Below are 20,584 nucleotides of genomic sequence, written 5' to 3' on the forward strand. Positions count from 1 at the left end.
GAGTCCTGGACAGAGCTGGTCCTTCGCACCTGGACTACGCAAGAGTGTTAAGCACTTAAGGGTGCAATCTGGAAGATCGGATGAAGAACCGTGTAGCCGACACAGTGTCACAGACTGAATTTTCAGGGACACAACGATCTACATGCGCTTTCCAGTCCCTTTGTAGGGCACAGGTTCACACCATCAGCAGTTTGATGAGCGACCAGGGGATCACAAGCCTTCAGTGACCCTTGGGATGTTCAAGATCTAAACCCAAGTTTCTAAGTGATCAGATCAGCATTTCCAAGACAAGCATGGGTATAACCTTTGGTTAATATAACTTCGAGGCAAGTGTTTTTAACAAAAAAAATTTATTACCAAAATACAATATTAAAGTCAATACATGACAAACTCCTATAAAGCAAAATAAATTACTCTAACATTGTACAGTATCTCCAAAGGTAGTTGAAGCGCGGCAGGGCTCGCCGCGCGGCGGGGCAGGCGAGCCGGTCTGCCGGGACACCATCGCGGAGAGGGAGGCGTTAAGGCATGCAGCTCGCTGTGCAGGGCAGTTTTACAAAATGCCAGTCATCCTGTTTTTAACAGGACGCCGTGCAGAACTGTCGTCTTTATAGGTCAGTGTTCCAGAGAGTTTCAGACTTTGGCTATAGAAGGAAACAATGCCATAGTGTTACACAATACTCATTTCTTAAAAAAATACATGTATTCGTGTCCATGGGTAGCAAACTCAAAATTCTATTAAATATACTTTATAGAATATTACTTAGAGCACCTTGCTGTACAGTTAAAAAAAAAAAAAGATTAAATAAGTGTCTATGAAAACGAAAAACAGACTGTGTCTCCACAGAGCAGCCTGCGTGTCCTCGGGCAGCTCCTCCCCAGCAGGAGACGCCAGGCAGACACGGGTGCCCACCCCCTCGTGCAGGAGACAGAGAACGACAGGACGACAGCTCTCGGCCAGGGTGACAGACCTAGGACAGAGGCTGTGGCGGGTGTCACTCCCATGCACTGTCTCCAGGTGGCCTGGAGTGACGGCAGGACACTGCCACTCCGGAGCCCGGGACACTGCCTACGCTCAGGACCGCTGGAGAAAGAGGGGAGCGCTGCGCACCTGAGTGTCGCTCGCGATGGTCCCAGGGCACCGCTGTCCCCTCCCCACCGCTGCCCCCTCCCCACCGCTGCCACGACCCTAAGTGTCTTTGAAAAGCTATCTCCAATACCAACTCTTAGAACTGTCAGGGTTCAGAGTGGACAACAAGTGCACAGGCTTTGCAGGGCCACAAGCCCCTGCCAACACCTGACGCGCCCCCAGAAAGGGAGCTCTGGCTGGTCACTTCGGGCCCAGCCCGGCTGCGACGCCGTCACGCGCTCAGTCTGCTTCTGCGCTGCGGGAGGCGCCCTGGCCCCTGGCCCCTGGCAGTGGCACCAAGGCTGGCCACAAAGCGGGCACCAGGAGGTGCGGGAACCCGCGGGATGTGGCCCCCTAAGGCCAGGGGGAAGCTTTGGAGGATGTTCTAGGCCACATGAACATTTAAAGACCTTGAACTCCCGTCAGTTTCTTTCCCCACGAGCCAGGGAAATTTTAAATCCATGATTCCAGATGGGAAACTTACGTAACAATCAACGGAAGTGGTCCAAGGAAATGGAAAAAGTAATTAAAAAATTCCCTGTTGAAAATTTTGGGATGTTTTTGGTTATTAGTATTGTCCAAAATGATTACACAAAATGAAAGCCAAGGAAAATTTATAAAACAAAATTTTTTAAGGTCGCTGACTCTCTGAATCACGGGTTTCTGTAAAGAAACCCTGAGTCCCAGCCACCAGCAGTGGAGGGCTGGCTGAGTGGCGACAGGGTGGGTGGTGCTAACAGGGCCATTCAAAATACTTCATTTGCATCTGAAGTGAAATGTAAGTGTTTTCCTTGTGAAAACAGGACAAAATGAATATAAATCCACACGCAGCGGACTTGGGGAATATAATTTACTATACATACTCCTTTCTTCGTAAAAATCATGTATCAAAAGTGGATTCACTTTCATAAATAATTTATAGCTACCTAAACTAAAGAGCTGCAAAGTTACAATCAATTCTGTTTGCTTAAAAATCACCATGAAAATGAAATTAAGAACACAAATCAGTGTTTCAGACACCTGGCCCCACTGCGATCCCAGAAATGCGGGCCCAGGCACACCTGGACTCTGGGGAGGGGCGTCCGTCTAGCCCGGGCCCCCAGAGCGTCACATCCAACGAGTCTGTCTTCGCATCTCCAGAGCCGCCGGCGCCGCAGCGGGGCCCTGCGGCTGCGGACACGGTTTGGGAGCAGCACCGAGAGGCGGGCCTGCACGCGGGCCGCCCGGGATTGTGGGCACAGTTGACTTGAACAAAACGAGGCATGAACACCGGACAAAACTACAAAAGCCTCGGCAGAGAACCCTGTGGCCTCAGAATGCACTATCATACAAACTGTGTGAATACGGAGAAGTCACGTTTATTTGACGGCACGTTTTAAAGCGAAGCAGGTCAGTGGGTCTACCGCGTGTCCTCCTACGCACGGGAGAGAGGAGCTTCCTAGCGAGGAGAAACCCTGCAGACTCGCCAATGCTGCTCGTTTGTTATTAAAGTTCTAAAACCACCAGAATTTTCAGAGTATTTTGGCCATGTCTGGTCACACCTCATCTGCTAACTACGTTAATTAGCTCCAGGAAAGGAAAATCTCAAAGCAACCCTTCTGGGGTGTCCAACCCGTAGCCCACGGGCCGCATGCAGCCCAGGATGGCTGTGAATATGGCCCAACACAAAATCATTTAAATTTACTTTGAACATTTGAGATTATTTTGTGATTACGTGTTGCAATGTATTTAATGTGTGGCCCAAGACAACTCTTCTTCCAGTGTGGCCCCAAGACGCCAAAAGGCTGGACAGCCCTGCAAAGGGGATTCTGGGCCCAGCATTTCTTCCCCCAAACGATTTTAAGAGATCAAACCATCTCCGAGGTCTGATGCTCAAGTGCAAACCCGCACACTTTGCGGCTTGCACAGACACTCTCAGGTGAAAGCTCGGTCTGGGTCAGCAGAGGGGGGTGGCCCGTCCCACAGAGAACAGGACGTCTGGGAAGGGACTGGCCTGAGCTGGGACACACATTTATGAAGCTGCAGGTTTGGCTGAGTGTGGTGGGTTCCCCTAATTCTTCCTGTGCCCATAGGAACTTTCTGCGAGCTTAAGATAGTAACTTATTCCTTAAATGCCTACTTACAAACCTAGCTTTGGATTTAGAGGTCTTTTCCTTCTTTCCTTTTTTCCTTTTAAAAAAGAGTAAAGCAGTACTGCCTAGGGTACCTGTCGAGTTCCTCTCGGCCTGGGGGAACACGTAGGTGCACGGCCTCGCAGCCCTCCGGCCGAGAGCCACCGCCCACTGCCCTCGGGAAGGGGCACCACAGAGCTGGCTGCCCCACAGTGGAGGAGGAGAGCCAGGCTCTGCTTGGGACTGTGACCCTTTCGTAACAACGGGTTTCAGAACAGTTCCTGAAAAACCCTCTCTTCACGCTCCTGCTTGCATCTCTGCGCTACCACAAGCTTTCAGCAATAACTACGGTTACAGCCAACGAGAGGTAACAGAAGGTTGACACGGGACTGTACCTTTGCTTGCTTGCTTCCCAGCCAGTTTCCCTCAAAATATTCAAATACAGTCACCACCTATCCACTTGTAATTCCTGCCGTTTCCTCGAACACGGCCCCGCCGCCACCTCCTGGGCCTGGCAGGCAGGGTGGGGGTGGGGAGACGGGGGAGGAAGGCCCGCGGCCTCTAGCTCGCGGGCAGCGCGGAGCCGTGCTCCTTGTTCAGGATGATGTTCACGATCTCACCCTCGTGCTCCTTCATGTGCTCCAGCAGGCTCTCTTTGCTCGTGGACTCGAAGCCGCAGATGCAGCAGCAGAAGAGCAGGACGCAGTACTCCACCCCCGGAGGCACCGCGCCGCCGGCGCTCTTCTCCGGGCCGCAGGAGGCAGGGCGGGCCGGGCTCTGGCCCCCGCTCTCCACGGCAGCCTGGGGGGCTGGCTCGGAGGGCGGCGACACACTGCCCGGACTGCCAGGCGGGGGACCGGCTCTTCCTTCTCTGCTGCTCAAGAGAGTCTTTCCAAGTGGCTTCCCCAGGACCCTGAAACGCCAAACGAAAGCACCAAACCTTGAGCCGCTTACAACACAGGCCTGGAGCTTCCGCCAAGCAGCAGGGGCGGGAGGGGCCGTACCTGCCGCTCTGAGAGATGGCGTCGTTGATGGCCTTGTTCACCTGCTCGTAGTTGTAGTTCTGGTCGCTCGCGTGCTTCCACATGTGGGACTTCAGCGACGGGGGGTGGCTGCACACGTAGCCGCACAGGGAGCACCTGCAGCAGGGGGTCACAGGAGCCACGTTACACCTCCCAACAGCGGCCCTGCCCCGCCGGCCCAGCCCTTCTCCTGAAGCCTTGCCAGGCCTCGGGTGTCATCCACTCTAAGAGACATAACGATTTCGGGGGCTAAAATGTCTTGGAACGGATCTCCTAGAGACAATGAGCTAACGTATTTACATTATGAAAAATTTATAAAAACCAGAACATCTCAGATTACTTTATATACTACACTACAGTGTTCTGAAAAAGTTCTAACACAGTAATATACTAAATCTAGGCTCTAAGTTATTTACACACACAGAACACTCTACATCCCTGTTTTTAGGGAGACAAAACAGGACTGAAGAACCTTCAACAGGAAGTGTGTGTGTGTGCGCGCGCAGACCTGCAGACAGGGAGGGAAGTCCCATGAGGACGGGCCACCGGGAGTTCGCAGACACGCCCACGACCACCTCTGAAGAGCTTCCGGGTGAGGCAAGAGCTGCCCCGGTGGGCGCACTCGGGGGTCTGGGCCGAAGCCCTTCAGAAGCAAGGGGCTCTCTCAGGGCACCGCTGGGTGACACCCACACCCGTGTGGGACACTGTCACGCCGCCGTCAGTGCGTCAGTGACAGGAGTCTTTGTGGCTGACCCTTGACCAGGGCGCAGGGTGCGTCGGGGACGCGGGCGCCCAGCCACGTGGGCGAGGACACACGCAGCTCCGACCCGCCGTGCCCGTGGCCAGCTGTCATTGACGGGGGGCTCACCGTCTGCTGTCCACTCTGGACGTCCTGCACTCACCACGACGACGCCACCCTGAACGAGTCCCTGCCCTGACCACCCTCTCCGGTCCCCTGTCCATCCCTCCTTGCCCACCATTCCCCAAAGCAGAATCTGTCCCAGGGGTTTCACTGCTCCTGAGCGTGAGGAGTCTTCTGCAGGAATGCTGAGGACTCGGCACCCGCGTCACTGACACTGCTGCCCTCGCTCTGGGGGCCTGGGAAGGCACGAAGCTGGTGGGCACAGGCATCTTCCTCTGCTCTAAGGAGTCTGCACGTCCACCGTCCTAGGCCTCGCGCTCAACACCCGTGTTCTTTCACAAACTGAACGATGCTCTCCTGTTTTTAAATCCTCACCTGGGCTGCTTCTCCACTGATTTCTAGAGAGGACTGGAGGGAGGGACGGGAGACAGAGAGACAGAGCGACAGAAACACCAACGGGCAGTCTTCTCACATTCTTGCAGGTGCCCCAGCCGGGGACTGAACCTGCAACCCAGGCACATGCCCCGACCAGGAGTCAAACCCACGACATCTCAGTCTACAGGACGATGCTTCGACCAACTGAGCCACGCTGGTCAGGGCTGAACAGTGCTCTTGCAACGAGCGTGTGCACGTTTCTCAGTGCTCAACCCATGTTCAGACAAGGGCATGCGTTTCCAGCACGTCCTCGTCCTCCCTCGCCGCACGGCACGTCCACGCGGGCGCGCGACCCCGAGCCCAGATGCGTCACCCACCTGTACGGCTTGTCGGCGCTGTGGGTTCGCCGGTGGTTTCTGACGCCCACGTGCGTCGTGCTCGTGTAGTCGCACACGTCGCACCGGTACTGCTTCGGGGCCGCGGGCTTGTTCTCTAGACAAGGCATTTCAGAGCTTCAGCGCACGCTTCCCGCTGACCCGCACGGCAGCACCCACCCCCCACGGCACCGAGGCCTCGGTCAAGGCCCCCCGCTGGCCGGTCGAGTGGACCAGTCTCCACAGGGCGTCTCGGCTTCTCCTACACCTGGACTCGCGGCAGATGCGAACTCAGCATCCCTGGGCCTGCAGACACAGGCACACTGGGCTGGCCGCTACGTGACCTCACACAAGAGTCTGACGCCATGGACCTGATGCCGGCTGCTCTGCCCACTAGGAGCAGCTGAACCAACCAGAGCGCTGCGGTTAATGTGAAAGGTGTCAGTCTAACCAAGACTGGATACATCGTCTTGGGGAAACAGTGATTTGCCAACAAGCTGTAACTTAGTATCAGAATCCAACGTTACGAAGTATTGCTACGAAGTATAGGTAACAGGCTGAATACAAAGTCTTCCAGCCTGTAGGTTTCCTCTGTTTATAGCTGTCACCTGTCACCTGCCCACCTGTCTGCTGCTAAGGACCAAGGCTGCGCACTAACAGCCAGCGCCCCGACAGGTCCTGAGGACCAAAGTCACAGCCAACGTGAACGTGCAGCCTCTGAACCCACAGGCCGACCTGCCCCAGGGCAGGGCTCCTGGGCCGGGGAAGCCTGGGAGGGCAGGCTGGGCGGTGAGCTCCTGGAGACACCGAGCCCTTCCTGCAGCCTGCGGGCACCAGGCCCGAGCTGCCCACAGCCCGGCTGCGCAGGCGCGGACGCTGGCAGAGCGCAACGGGAGCGAGCTGAGGGGCAGCAGGCCACAGCGGGAGGAGGGGATGTGTGGGCACAAAGACAGCCCACACAGGAACGAACGAAGAAAACCCTCAGTTCACATTTAAGCTCTCCACAATGGGAAGCCTCTTTCGCTAGAAACCACTTCTGCCAGGCACAACACAAGGTCCTCGTTCCCTGGGGTGAATCTGCCGCATTAACACACACACTGGTCCCGACTATGGTCCATGCACCCCTCCCACTGGGAAGGTGAGAGACCTGGACTTCACCGTACTGAGCACAGTCACCAGGGCCCCGAGAGGGGAGCTGCCGGGCCGGCCCGCGGTCCCGGGCGAGAAGTGCCGGGGCGGGTCCCGGGGATGAGAACTGGGCGCAGCACCGGGAGGGCGGGGAGGGGGGACCCCCCGGCAGCTTTTCCAGGGGAGGAACTGGGTTTCAACTCACGACCCTGGGCTTCGTCCTGGCTGCCGCTCTGCATCCAGTGATCACGGGCAAACGAGCCCCCTCTGGGGGACTTGGTTTTCTTGCCTGCCACACCGAACGCCCAGAGTGTCCCGGTGTGGTGCGGCACACCAGGGGAACTGTGCCCTCCCTCCATCACCTCTGTGGCTCCCGGGTTTCCGCGGGAAGTCCCACTGGCTGTGGGCTCTCTGCGGGCCGGGGCCTGTGTCTGCAGTGCTTGGCCGACTGCAGGTGTGCACTGAAGCGCGGCTCACCCCGAACCCCACGAGGAAACACAGGGAAGTGCTGGAGCCCCTGCAGACCTGGCCGCTGGGCCGGGCCCCTCCAGGCACAGACGCGGGCCCAGCACCCCGGCACCCAGCCCTGGGCCCGGCTCAGGAGGGCGCTCCCGGCCTTGGGCAGGGCTGTGTCCCAGCACCATGGCCCTGCACCCGGGGGGCAGAACGCATGCCCTCAGGCGCCTGTGCCATCGTCACGGGCAGAGACTGGGACCACAGGGCCACACATCTCCCCTCCTCTTCAATGAGATTACTAAATGGTTAAAAGACTTTCAGTAAACACGAATAAATTTTCCCTTCTTTGTGAGCTACACACGTGTTCTCAGGCCCGACAATCCGGTTCTGAAAGGTCTAATGCTGAATGAATGAGGCGCCAGGGCAGGTGTCACAGTGCAGGCGGCCAGTGGTCCGACCCACCCACTGCGGCAGCAGGAGCAGAGAGGAGGGCAGCTGGGGGCGACACGCAGCCCCAGGAGGCTGCAAAGTGGAACACGGTGGAGACCCTAACGCAGTGGAGCTCGTTGTAGAACAACGAACTGGCTCCTGTAATTCTGAGCTTGCGCTAACCTTCTCGTTAAAACTGTTGACCACCCGCGTGGACACGCCAGGCGACTTCGTCGGAAGACGGTGCCGAGAAGGCCCGTCCCCGCGTGTCCCCACGAGGACACAGAGGACGGCTGGTCTTCCGGGTGTTGCTGACGGGTTGACTGTGTGTGACCACGTGCGTGCACCTGCGTGGCCCTCCTCCACACTCCCCCTCGCCCTTGAAAAGACACACCGACCACAACAGCAAGGGCCAGAGGCTGCCAGGGAGGCGGCTGGCAGGGAGAGTCCTGCCCCACAGGTCCCGGTGACCCAGATGTCGGGCCCGGGCAGCGCCGCTGAGCAGGGCTGACACTTCCCGTCGTAGGGGACCCACGGTCCAAAGACATCGTGCTCTGGCGCCCCCTGTCCAGGGACGTGGAGGCACAAGGGTCACACTGAGAGGGGCCCTTCGGGCTCCCCTGTGAGGAGGCCAGCAGCTGTGTCGGTGCCGCCGCCTCTGGCACAGGCAGAGGCTTGGCCCTGAACTCCCGCGTCGGGGAGACGTCTGTGGGGACGCCACCTGCCTGACAGGGGCGGCTGGTGTCACCGCGGTGTCAGACCAGCTCTCTCCGAAACGTGCCAGAGCCAGTTGCGTCGTCTGCGTCGTCTGCGACGCACACCCCAGTGAGACCCTCTGCTCTGCAGCAGTCTGAACGGGAACGCCACCTCGGCGCGTTCTGTCTCCCAACAGCACCAGGCAGCGCCGCGCCCGGGGCCCAGGGGAGCGGAGCTCGGCGGCTTCACCCCAGTTCTGCGGGAGCAGCACCGCCTGCTCGCGGAGCTGTAGCGCAGCCCTCAGACTCTAACGCTCCTCTCGGCAGGAACTTGGTCGACCGGCACCTCACGTGCATGAGGAAAGATCTGGTGCTGTTTTTTCAAATCATGCAGGTGACACCTGGCAGTCGAACCCAGGTAAGGGAAAGGCCACGGCGGGGGCCTCGGCCAGAGCCAGAGGTGGGGGCCCGCCATCAGTGGGCTGCTCTGGCAGGTCAGCTGGCTGGGGGGCGGGGGGGGCCTGCGTCTACACTGCAGCTTCCCTGGCCTGCAGGCCTGCCGCTCGGGGGCTGTGCTGTGCTCAGCTCTCACGGGACAGCAGAGAGGCCAGCGTCGCGTCTCACTCCGCGCACCTCCCTCGGCGCTCAGGGCGTCCCCGGGAGCAGAGGTCAGACCCACCCACACCCACAGGACAAAGCGGAAGAGCACTGACACAGCCTTCGCCCCGAGAACCGCTGCGTGACAGACAGCTCAGGGCGTCCTCACCCGGGTGCGAGTGGTGGCAGCCGGGGGGACGTGCCCACGTACCTTCCTGCGTGCACTTCACCTCGGCCGCGTCCCTGGGAAGCCGCGGTTCAGGGGAAGCTGCTGTGGACGAGGAGTCGGGGAGGCTGTGCCGCTCTCTCTCGTGGCTCCTCAGCTGACTCTAGAAATGGGGAGACGTCAACAGGCAGTTTCCACGGACACGCTGCTGTGCGACTGCCCTCACGGCCTGGAGCCCGGAACACGGCCCGTGTCTCCACAGGGAGCGTGCAGACGGACCACCGGACGCGGCTGACAGTGGCGGGAGGACGTGCACGTGCTCACCGCCACAGACGCCCAGGAGGACTCGGCTCGTGCCCAGAACACAGCCCGCCAGCCGGCTGCTGCCGACCTCTGCAAGGGCACCCTACTCCTCCGGTCGCCCCAGGCCCTCCTGGACCGGCCCAGCGGCCCCGACTGGCCCTTGTGTCCAGAGGCCGGAGGCCACACCAGATATCGGGAGGCAGCCCACATGGCGCATAAGCCCTCAACGGCCTTTTTACCCAACTGCCATTTCAATGCCAACCAGACCCCAGCCCCCGGGAACCTGGCAGGAAGGGTGCGTGCCCCCCTGCTGCAGTCAGCCCCTCGGGAGACGGAGAAAATGTTTCCCAGTCAGCTGGCACACTGAAGAAAAATAGTTGTAAACCAGCGATCCAACGAACGCACGTTTCCTTTACAAAAACAGCATTTCTTGCTGCTGGTGGGTTTCGAGGTCGCACTCAGGGTGAAAGCCACACAGTGAGAGCGACCCTTGCATGCACTTCACTGCCCGCACAGCGACCACGAGCCCTCGGTCCCCGTGCTGCTCCTCGGCCCGAGCTCCCTTCTGCAGGGAGGGGAGTCTCGGCGGTTCACCTGCATGGCAGCTGCAGGAAGTGGCCTGCACTCTGGGGCCTGGGCAAGGAAAGGCTGGTCTTCCTAGTGTTGCTGATGTGGGGCTGAGTGTGTGACCACGTGCGTGCACCTATGCCGCCCTCCACCGCACTTCCCCTTGCCCTTGAAAAGACACACCGAACCACGCCAGCAAGGGGCAGAGGCTGCCAGGGAGGCGGCCGGCAGGGAGAGTCCTGCCCCTCGGGCCCTGGTGACCCAGACCCGAGGCCCGACAGTGGCACTCGCCAGCTGGGATCCCCGGGGCCAGCTAGCAACCCTCCCCGGGCCTGTCTCCTGACCCGGGCCATGCGGCGGACCGCAGCTGCCAAGCCCACCCCTGCTCCGAGGCTCGGAGGCCCCCGGGCTCCCAGGAGAGCTGGGGGCCCCGCACACCTTGTAGTGGAAGGCCTCCGCACAGCGCCTGCACGGGTACAGCCGGGCCTTGCAGTGGTGGACCGTGTGGCTCTCCAGCTCCTTGCTGCTGTCTGCCACGTGCTCGCAGATGGGGCACTGGTAGGGCTGCCGCTGCCGGTGCACCCGCAGGTGCTGCTTGATGTAGCCCTTGTTCCCGCTCGCATAGTGGCAGAGGCGGCAGCGGTAGGGCCGCTCAGCGTTCGGGAGGTATTCCACCACGCCGCCGCCCGGCAGGGCGGCCTCACCGCCGGGCTGGCACTGAGCGTTGTCCTGCAGCTCTTTCAGGATGTCCTCGTCCGAAGCATTCTGGTCCGTCCTTTCCCTCAGCTTCTCGATGACAGTGAGCAAGGACACGCTGATGCCCGTCTTCACCTGCCCGTCAGACAGCTCCTGCCTGCCCTCCGGGAGCGCCACCAAGGGGCAGCTGCTTTGGTTAAAACTGGCTAATCCGCTGGAAGAGTTTTTAAGTGGCGACATCATCTTGGAATACGCGGCCAACGTGCCGTCTGCCTGCCTCTGCCCGGCGTCTGAGCCCAGCAGGGCTGCGTCCCCGTGGGGCCCGAGGCTGGCTCTCGTGAGCTCAGCAGCCCGCACGGGCATCGTGACCAGGGCCTCTGCCGCCAGCGAGTGCAGCCGAAGGGACTCGGAGTCTGTCCGCCTCCGGCCCGGCGGGGCGTTCTCATCGGGGGCCCGTCCCTGATGGAGGAACTCGCCGTCCTTCTTCTCTGCGCTGCTCCAGCCTATGATCAGCCCCCCGAGGTCGACGGTGCACTGGTCGGCGCGATAGACCTCACCTCTCCCGGTGGGCCCCGTCCGGGCGTCCGTCAGGGGCGGGCTGTCCACCTCTTCCACCGCCGCCGCGCTCACGAGGAAAGGCTTCTGGGCCGCGGGCTCCTCGGCGCTGGGCAGGCGCTCCACGATCACGTTCACGTGGCCCTCCTCGTGGGGGCTGCTGCTGATGATCTTCTGCGCCGAGGACAGCAGGCTGTCGGCCGCCAGGCTCTCCTCCGCGGCGGGAATCACCTCGAGCACGTCCTCCTCGCCCGCGTCCAGGGCCACCGCGGGGCCGAGGCCGACACCCGCCTCTGCACCCGGCCCCGGGGCCGACGCAGAGGGCAGTGGCTCCGGGCGGCAGATCTGCACCTGCAGCGACGGCCCGTTGTGGATGCTCAGCTCGTTCTCGCCGATGGCGATGACCACAGCGTCCACCCCGCCGGGGGCGGCAGCGGCAGAGGGGCCCAGCAAGCCCAGGGGCTCGCGCTCGTCCTCGAAGACCGGGTAGGAACAGCCCACCTCCCCGGCGTGCTTCCACGCGTGCGTCTTCAGCATCCTCTGCTGCCCGCACGTGTAGCTGCAGAACAGGCACCGGTACACGCCGTGCTGCTCGTAGGCGTACCACTTCCTCCGCCCCACGTCCGCCTTGGGCGTGGCGGGGACGGCGTGTGTCCGCGGGCTGCTCGTGCCCGCGGGGAGGTCCGGGGTGGCCCTGCTCTTCCTCTCCGTGGGTCTGGGGCACAGGGCATCGGGGGGGCTCGCGCACAGCTGGGCCCTGGGCTGACCATGACTGCTGGAGTCATCCTCGTGGTCATTGGCCACGTGAGCCTCCAGCTCCTCTTGGCTCTTCGACGTGACGCGGCACTCGGAGCACATCAGGATCACTTCGTTCTCCTGCCCGTGCTGCTTGATGTGGTCTTTTAACACCGGGAAGGACGGGGACAGGAACTGGCAGAGGCTGCACTGGTAAGACATCCCCTTCCCATCGTTCTGGGCGGGGGAGCCGGGGCTCACGGGCATCTGGGGCAGCGCGGCCCTTCTCGCTGCAGCAGCCGCAGCAGCAGCTGCAGCAGGAGGCTGGGCTACCTTAGCTGGAATCTCACAGAGTTCTAGGGACTCAGGGGAGCACGTCCCAGCATTTGAACGTGAGCGTTTCCTCCCAATTAAAAGACATTTTTGTGACTTTTCGTGTTCCACTATCTTGCTTAACTTCTGGATAACATGGATTAGAGGGTCTGTTTTAGCTGTGCTCTGTTCATCGATTTCCAGGGAAGAGCTAATGACAGTTTCGGCCGTCAGCACAGCTTCCGGTTCCCCAATGTCTGACACCAGCATGGTGACGCCGTCGCTCTCTTCCATATCTAGAAAGGGTAACAGACAACAGAGAGATGGCAGGTCAGAGGACAGTCACAAGTGAGCAGCTCAGGGGACCGAGCGAGTCTCAGGGAATGAGCCGACCCAAGCCTGTGCCACGGGGAGCCCTGCACCAGTGTGCTGCCATCCCCACAAAGAGGTGAGCAGTTCAGAGCTCCTCTGTGGGGCGCTGGCTCCCGTCAGGGCTGAGGAGGGAGAGCGCTCCACCTCTCACCTCCTTCCCTGGGAAAGCCTTTCCCAATCTGCACCTCCCTTTTCTTCACCCCCTACATCTAGCCGGACCTCATCAGTGCCCCTCCCCCTTCTGCACGACTGGCTGAGCGAGCACAGCCACTCGCAGGCACGTGGAGCCAGCTCAGGTCACCGTGAAACAGCACTTCTCATGCCAAACAGACCTGCAGTTTTTCACTAAAGTCAACTTTCTGCCTTTTTCTCTGCAAAGGACTCGGGAACGAGCAGTAATTAACTTACTGAAAGGGCACAGTGGACTCTGCGCAGAACTGTGCACGTGACACTAAATAAAAGCCACGATGTGGTTCCTTCTTTTACTTCCTCATCTTCCTGAGGATAAACCGCAACTGCACTGTGGGTTTCTCCAGAGGTCACATTAGTGGTCAACCATCACTCACACACGACTCTTCCTCCAGAAAGGGAGAGGCGTCGACGATGAAACGACCGGCACCCGTTTGGGCTCCGGGTGCACACGCACACGGGCCCGCAGACCGTGGCCACCAGGGCCACCAGAGTCACTGCACGGAACACTCGCACGGTCTCTTTCAGTCTGAGTCTCACACTCCGTTTCCTGACATAACTTTCATTTCAAACATTCCCTCTGGCTTAAAGTGAGATTAGCTGGTTGCCTTGGAGCACATTTTTAAGCTTTTTTCCAGCAACGAGTTTTGTTGTTCCATATTTTAGGTGCATTCTGGAATCTTACAACATGCAGTGAATGCCAGGATTTTCAGCGGCACTAGCTGACTGCGAAGACCATGGTACTCTTAACCCTGGTCACAGGGTCTGAACTCTCCTTTCAGGAGGTGACCCCTGGCCCGCCCGCTGTCGGCCTCCCGAGGCTGTGACACATCCGCACGCTCAGCCACACCCGCTCACGCAGCTAGGGCTTCACCTCGTTCCTGCTCTCGCAGGCGCACTGGCCTCTGGGTCCGACCCGTCCACGTCAGGAGGAGACACGGACGGCTCACTCTTGGCTTCTCCAGCACCACCACCTCCCCCCGCACCCCGTCCCCACCCGACTGCACTTGCAGTGGGGAGGTGCAAGGCCCGGATAGCCATGCCCCTGGGGCCACTCTCTCCCTTCAACCACTTGGGGGAACTGCCTCTCGAAAGAGGACAGACTTCCCAGGCCACAAAGCGCTCGGCACCACACTGCGAAGTCTGGGCTGTGCAGCTTTGAGGCCGGCCTGGCCGGGGCCACACCGTCCAAGCCACAGGGCAGCCTCGCTCGGACGTGGGTCGCCAGCCCAGGGCAAGACCACCATGCCAAGTGCAGTGTCTCCTCCTGCACCACCACGAGACCGAAGAACCGTGCACAAGGACCACCTGTGTTTCCTACACCCTTCTCAGGCGGGAAGAGACCTCCACACCCACCTTCAGCCACTAAAGAGGGGCCACTGTGAGGACAAAACCCCTGTGTGACTTTCTCTGGCACCTGCCCGCCTGCGGGGCCCACAGCGTCAGGCCAAGGGGAGCTGCGGTCTTCACGTGACTGGACTCCCCCGCAGGCCGGCACTCAGGGCTTGACGCTTCAGTTCGTTGTCGGCTGCAGTCAGTCAGGTGAGCAGGAGCTAACGACAGGAATCCCGGACATTCTGTCTCTTGCACAAGACTCGGCGCTCGGCTGCAGGCCTCAGGCCTCCTTCCCGAGAAACCCGCACTGCGCAGAGCTGACCTCCGCACACCCACAGGCTGCCCCTCTTCACTCCTCGACGGAGCGGAGGGAGCCAGCGCGAGCCCGCTTCTCCCTGCGGTTAGTTCAGTGAACACCTTAAGAAGAAGGTGAGAGTAGGAGGAGGAGGAGGAGGAGTTTCTCTTGCCTCAAGAAAAACACACAACACGACCCCCCGACGAGACACTTCGGGTGAAAGCCGTGGGCTCAGGGGCCCAGCAGCAGACGCCCCTCTCCCTGGGCGCCCACGCGTCTCACTGGGGAGGCTGTGCACACGGGGTGAGTGCAGGAGTGGCAGCTCTGAGGCAGACACGGCACCCTGAGAAACACCAGAGAAACAGGCGTGGGTGCGCGTGCAACCACCAACGGCAAAGTCGTGTCTCCTTAAAACGAAGTCCCTGGTGACCAGGTTCGCCAGCTCAGAACCAAGTCTGCAGAGAGAGGGCCAGGCTGCCCTCGAGGCCTCCTCTTCCGACGTCCGCAGAGTCCCCTCGTGCCGCCAGTGTGCACGAGCACGAGCGGCCGCACGTCGAGCGGAGCAAGACGCACCTGAACAACAAGAGATGAAAGCAGAGACGACAAACACGACCCCAGCCCAGCGTCTGGGCGGCAACGACAACGTGGGTTGTGGCAGCCTGCATTCCACGCAGGGAAAGCCACTGTGAAGCATGTCACCGTGGGGTGGGGGTGGGGCAGTGGAGAGAGGACGGAGGAAGATGGGCAGGTCAAGTAATCAGAGTGACCAGCACCCAGGAGTCCACTGTACTGTTCCACTTATGTAAATGCTTACATTTTCAAATAAAAAGTCACAGGAAAAAAACTGTTATGTGCAAGGCACCAAGCCAAGTACCAGGAAGAACAGAAAGATTTTAAATTTATAGTACTCATAGTTCAAAAATGAGCTGAGTGAATAAGACAAACCTATTTTGAAGTTTAAGGGAATCAACGACTTTGAAACAAGGCAACGGTCCGTGAGGCAGAACGTCAGGAGGCCACAGGCAGTTCATGGTCAGACCCCACCAGAGGCCGCAGAGCTCTCCTGGTCTGGGAGGGTGAGCAAGGCTTCCTGAAGACGTGAGCCAGATGCTGTGTCCCACCGGTGTCCCCCATCGGCCCCGCCAGGCCATCTGTGCCACCAGGGTGCACACCACTGGGACCCTGCCCTCTGCTCTCTGGGGGAGCTGTGCCCACAGGGAGCCGTGACAGGAGCTCAGGGGCAGCAGAGGGCAGCACGATGCTCGTTTCCCGGCCTCCTCCCTGCAGCTCTCCCCGACCTGGCCGAGCTCCTGCGTGCCGCACTCCTGAGTGCCGTGCTCCTGGGAGCCAGCGGTTCTACAGGAGGCCCCTCCCCGTCTTCCTGACCTGCTCCAGATAACCGTGCTGTCCCCCGGTTCGCCTGCCTGAGTCCCACCCCTGGGCTCTGAGCACCTCTGCAAAATGCATCTCCATAAAGCGCATCTTCAATCATCCAACGCAGAGGGGCCATTTGCCTTCTGCGGTTCTGTAGACGCAAGGGTAAGACGGACAGGCAGAGCAGCCACAGCACCCCCGTTCGGAAAGGGGAGCAGGCCTGCTGCCTAGGGGCTGGTGGAAAGGCCCGCATGGCTGAAGGGGAGCGGGTCTCCTGTCTGCAGCCTTCAGACACGAGAACATCAGACCAGACACATCACACTGTCACAGCTGCAGCCCCGCCCAGAGAAGTTCCACCTCCTTTCCCACTGAGCCTCAGACCTCTCCCGGACGAGAGCAGTCCCCAGGCAGAGGTCCACAGCAAACATCTCCTTCAAAAAGAGCCAAGTTCACTCAGCTGTCTGCACTTCCTTGCACTTTGCTGTGTGGTTTACTTGTGTGCCTGATGCGTTTTTCCCAGGAACAGCAGCCGGTCGGCACCCCAAGTAACACCCGGCTGCAGGACTCGAGTGGCTGCACGGGGACTGGGGGGGGGGGAGGGGGCGGGGGTTGCTGGCCCGTGCGAAGACAGTTCCGCACGTCGTGAAGAAACTGCTCTTTCAGACCAAGAATCTGCTCTCTTCCAACCAGAAAAGTCTGCTGTGGAAGCAATGGCCAACCCCCATTCTTCTGACTACTGTAATTCTAACACATAAAACATTAATTCTATCCTGCCGAGAGACGGCAGGGGACAGGCACTCGCGGCCCCCTCTCCTACGGGAGCCTCATTTGGCCACACGGCCTTACACAAGTCGCCGTCTCTGTGGGTCTCAGGTGCCTCAGGCGCAACACAGAAGAGCAGCACAGGACGAACTTCTGTGTCCCCGGATTCCAAACTCCCCGTGAAAAATCACCCTGAAACTGCTCACACACTATTCATAGACTTACCTTACTGATGTCAGCTATAACTGCATTGATTAAAATCTTCTTAGCTTAATGTAATTGTGGATTGCCACCAAGAAAAAAACTGAGTATAAATACTGCAAGTATATGAATTTCACGGTATACCATTTCCTAGCTGGCACCGGCCTGAAGTAAGTTCTAGTTTAGCAGCTCCAAGGAACGTGAGGTCTGGCTGGTGTGAACCAACCTTCCGGTCTAACCCTGTCGAGCAGCTGTGATGAGCCACGCCCGGGGCTGGGGGCTGTGGCGATGGGGGTCCTGCCCGGCACTCCTGGGAGCCCTGGCAACGGCGACCTCCTCTCTGCAGACCAGGCTCAGGGACAGGAAGCAGTCCTCGGTCCAGGAACTGGCGCCCCAGTGTGCAAGGATAAACCTACCCTTTCTCAGCACACTAACTCCCCACTGGTCTGTGAGAACGGAAGTGTATAAAGCAGCAGCCCCTCGGAGCTGGGTCGTGTGAGCCACGCAAGTGTGTTTGCTCCTCGGGAGCTACCCGGCCTTACGGACAAGGAAACACCGGTGCCTGTTGCAGTGACTCACCCAGGCTTACTCGATTGTTAAGGGGCAGAGCCGAAGTTTTGGTAGTCAGTTCCTGAAATTAACACTCCCTTGGATCAATCTTCAAAACCCGGCTGTGGCCAAGAACAAAAGCGGGTCATAATCAACCATTTCCCTTACTTGGTGAAACAAAGTAATAACTTTGGGGGCAGTGGGACACTTTTCAATATTCTTTGTCAAAAGGAACCCCATTAGGTGATGCAAATTCACATTACTCATCTCCCAAGTAAACTTCACGATTCTGTACAAGTTAGAAGAAAAATAGCTCTGGAAACTTCTCCAGTAAGTGTGCATTTTATGCTTTAGCTCAGAATCTATCTAACCTGCTCAGAACACGACTGGTTACACTGACACCGCTTTCTACACCGCTCTTTCAACCCTCACTGGACACACAGTTGCAGGGGTGTCCAACCTGGGGCGCCGGGGCTACACGTGGCCCAGGACGGCTATGAGTGCAGCCCGACACCAAGTCGTAAGTTGACTTAAAACACTTGAGAATTTTTTGCGGTTACAGGTTGCAACGTATCTAATGTGTGTCCCAGAGATGCCAAGAGGCGGGACACCCCTGGCTCCAAGAGTGATTCTGCAAACCTCAAACAGCTCCGTCGGCCTCCGAGGACAACACGCGGGGGGCGACCCGCTCGCACCCCCTGGACAAAATGTCAACCCCGGCCGCACGGCGCCTGGCTCCCGGCCGTTTTCCCATCCGCAAAGAACCTACACGACCAAAGGGTGCGCGTGCGTTTCCCCGGAGCGCGACGCCACGGCTAAGTTCACAGCCAGGGCAGAAGGCTCTCGCCCTTCGCCTGGAGCTAACGCTACCCGAGGCGAGGGCCCCAAGGGCCGCGCTCCCTCCGCGACCACGGACGCACGCCCCGAGCCCAGCTGCCGCGTGGAGGGGCTCCGGCGGAGGCGGCCGGCCTGTCACTCATCCGCGCGGGCCGCCTGGTCCCGGGCGCCGCGGTCTCACGAGGCGGGCGCTCTCCCCACGATCCGCAGCTCCGGGAGCGCGGCGGCCGGGCTGCCGCGCCCCGGCTGTCCTGCACCTGCCGTCCGGGCGGCCGGGCGGCGGGGACACAGTACGGCGGCCGACAGCCGTGGGCCTCGCCGCGGGCGCTCACGGGCTGCAGGGGGCGGCGCACATGGCCGGCGGCGGCGCCTGCAGCGGCGAGGGACGGCCCCGGGGCGCGGTACCTGCGGTCCGGCGGCGGCAACTGCTGCTCCGCGGGCCTCCTGGGGCCGGCCGGGCGCCCCCGTGCCCTCACCGTCGTCCTCTCCCGCCGTGCTACCGGCTCCGCGCCCTCTTTTCCCCGCTTTTCGGCTCCTCACCGGAGCTCCAAGATGGCGGCGCGGGGCCGGTCACGTGAGCCGCCGGCGGTCAGGTGATCGAATGTGGGGGCGGAGCCACAGTGGCCCCGCCCACGGCTTCGCTGGGAGGCGGGGTGGTGCGCGGGCCACCCCCAAAGGCTGGCTAGGACCCTGCTGCGCGGGCTCCGGGCGGTGCGGGCGGGGTGGGCTCCGGGGGTCCCCGCGCTGCCCTCGGGGGCGTCGGGGCGGGGTCGGCCTGTGTCCCCTGCGTCCCCCCCACGTCGCGGTCTCTGTGCGCTCGCGGTGTCGCTGCAGCCTCCCGGGTGCGCGCAGCGTCCCCTGCAGCCTCGGAGCTTGGTGCAGCTTTAGGTCGGGCTGGACCCTTAGGGGCTGGAACGCCGGCCAGAGACCCAGCGGGGTTCGCGGCTCGCCGTCGGGGATGGCCGGAGATGGGCGGGGCTGGCGGGGACACCTGTGGGAAGGATGGAGGATTTTCGGGGCAAGAGCTCATCCTAGGGGCTGCGGGCCTCCGACCGCTGAGGGCACTGTGGTGGTTGCGTTGGGACCTGGTTCGTGACAAACACGCCAGGGTCCCGAGCAGCCCCGTGGACCTGGTAACCCACGAAGTGAGAAAAGCATGGTGCTCGGCTTCACCCAGGGCGTTGGACGATGTGGGTGCATCCAGGACGCCGCCCCGTGTTTGAGGCTGGACTCAGCAGATGAGCCTCGGACAGTGCGGAGACAGCTAAACTGAAGAGCCGGTCACAGTGCTGGACTGAGAGGCCTCTGGGCGCTGACAGGTGCGCCGGAGTCTCTGCAGCAGGCCCGGCTAGTCAGGCCGGAGGGAGGGCCCACGTGACTCAGAGTCACCGTTCAGACAGGTTCGCAGTGCCCGAGATAGCATCTCTGTCCCCACTCACCTGAATATTTGGGGGTTGAGAAACCAGCAGTTAGAATTCTGCCTCTTTTTTTTTTTTACAGAATATTTGCCAATTGGATCCAATGCTTAAGAAAGAGAAATAAAGGACTGAGCAATTTTTTTTTTCAATGAAAGAGACTGAGCGGGAGATTAGCATGGAAGGGTGGGGGGGGGGACAAAGAAACCCAGAAACACCTAAAACGGAGAATGTGAGCTCAAACAATCCACACGCAAGTTCCTCCCCTTCCCTTTAGCTGCCAACACAAACACTCCTCGTTCATAACACCCCACAGAGAGGCTTTTCTGCAGTAAGGTCCTCGAGTCGGAAAGTGGGCAGAACCGAAACTGAGAATCATTCGATCATGGGAGAGTGCAGAGACTTAGTGCAGAAGCCATAATCTGGGGGAAATGAGGGAATGCTAAACCAAGGGGAGGGAGGTGAGTGAAAGTTTGATCCTTGTGCGATGATCCCCTCCGGTGTTCTCCAGCTCTTTGCAACGTCCTGGCCAGCACCAGGTTCAACTGAACTCCTGGCACAGAGGCGTGGCCTGTGAAGGGGGAGATGCTGTGTATTGTGGCCAGAAGCCAGGAGTGCCACGTCATTCCTGGAGCATCTAGTGGCCAGTGCAGCTCTGCCCGAAGTTACTGTTCCTGGTGGCTGGAGAACCAGTGGTGGTTCAGCCTACATTTTAGAGTCGCCGGATGGTGGGTCTATAGGGT

The 20,584-nt window shown here is 60.0% G+C and overlaps 1 protein-coding gene across 2 annotated transcripts; it reads right to left on the minus strand.

Moving 5' to 3' along the window:
* Positions 1 to 362: 362 nt before the first annotated feature.
* ZNF507 (zinc finger protein 507) lies at positions 363 to 18,977 on the minus strand. 2 transcript variants are annotated; one of them, XR_006783378.1, is made up of 7 exons: positions 18,832 to 18,977; positions 10,653 to 12,808; positions 9,390 to 9,507; positions 5,877 to 5,991; positions 4,245 to 4,379; positions 3,636 to 4,153; positions 363 to 644 (listed from the first exon to the last, which is right to left on the minus strand). XR_006783378.1 is itself a non-coding variant. In XM_045818538.1 (6 exons), exons 2-6 carry the CDS (start codon positions 12,804 to 12,806, stop codon positions 3,802 to 3,804), a joined length of 2,874 nt encoding a protein of 957 aa, XP_045674494.1. In that variant the 5' UTR covers positions 12,807 to 12,808; positions 18,832 to 18,977; the 3' UTR covers positions 363 to 3,801. The 2 variants fall into 2 exon arrangements, 1 of the variants encoding a protein (XP_045674494.1); XM_045818538.1 differs by having other exon boundaries at positions 363 to 4,153.
* Positions 18,978 to 20,584: the final 1,607 nt, after the last annotated feature.

Source organism: Phyllostomus hastatus, unplaced genomic scaffold (genome assembly GCF_019186645.2).
Source record: "Phyllostomus hastatus isolate PE091 unplaced genomic scaffold, TTU_PhHast_1.1 phas_scaffold_345, whole genome shotgun sequence".
NCBI classification, from domain to species: Eukaryota; Metazoa; Chordata; class Mammalia; order Chiroptera; family Phyllostomidae; genus Phyllostomus; species Phyllostomus hastatus.

Excerpts from the sequence above, each read along its gene's own strand:
- ZNF507 (XM_045818538.1), bottom strand. The coding sequence starts at position 12,806 with ATGGAAGAGAGCGACGGCGTCACCATGCTGGTGTCAGACATTGGGGAA. Across the intron at positions 9,508-10,652 it reads CGGAGGCCTTCCACTACAAG|AGTCAGCTGAGGAGCCACGA; the intron begins GTGTGCGGGGCC and ends CCCCATTTCTAG. Across the intron at positions 4,380-5,876 it reads AGCGCCGACAAGCCGTACAG|GTGCTCCCTGTGCGGCTACG; the intron begins GTGGGTGACGCA and ends CCCCTGCTGCAG.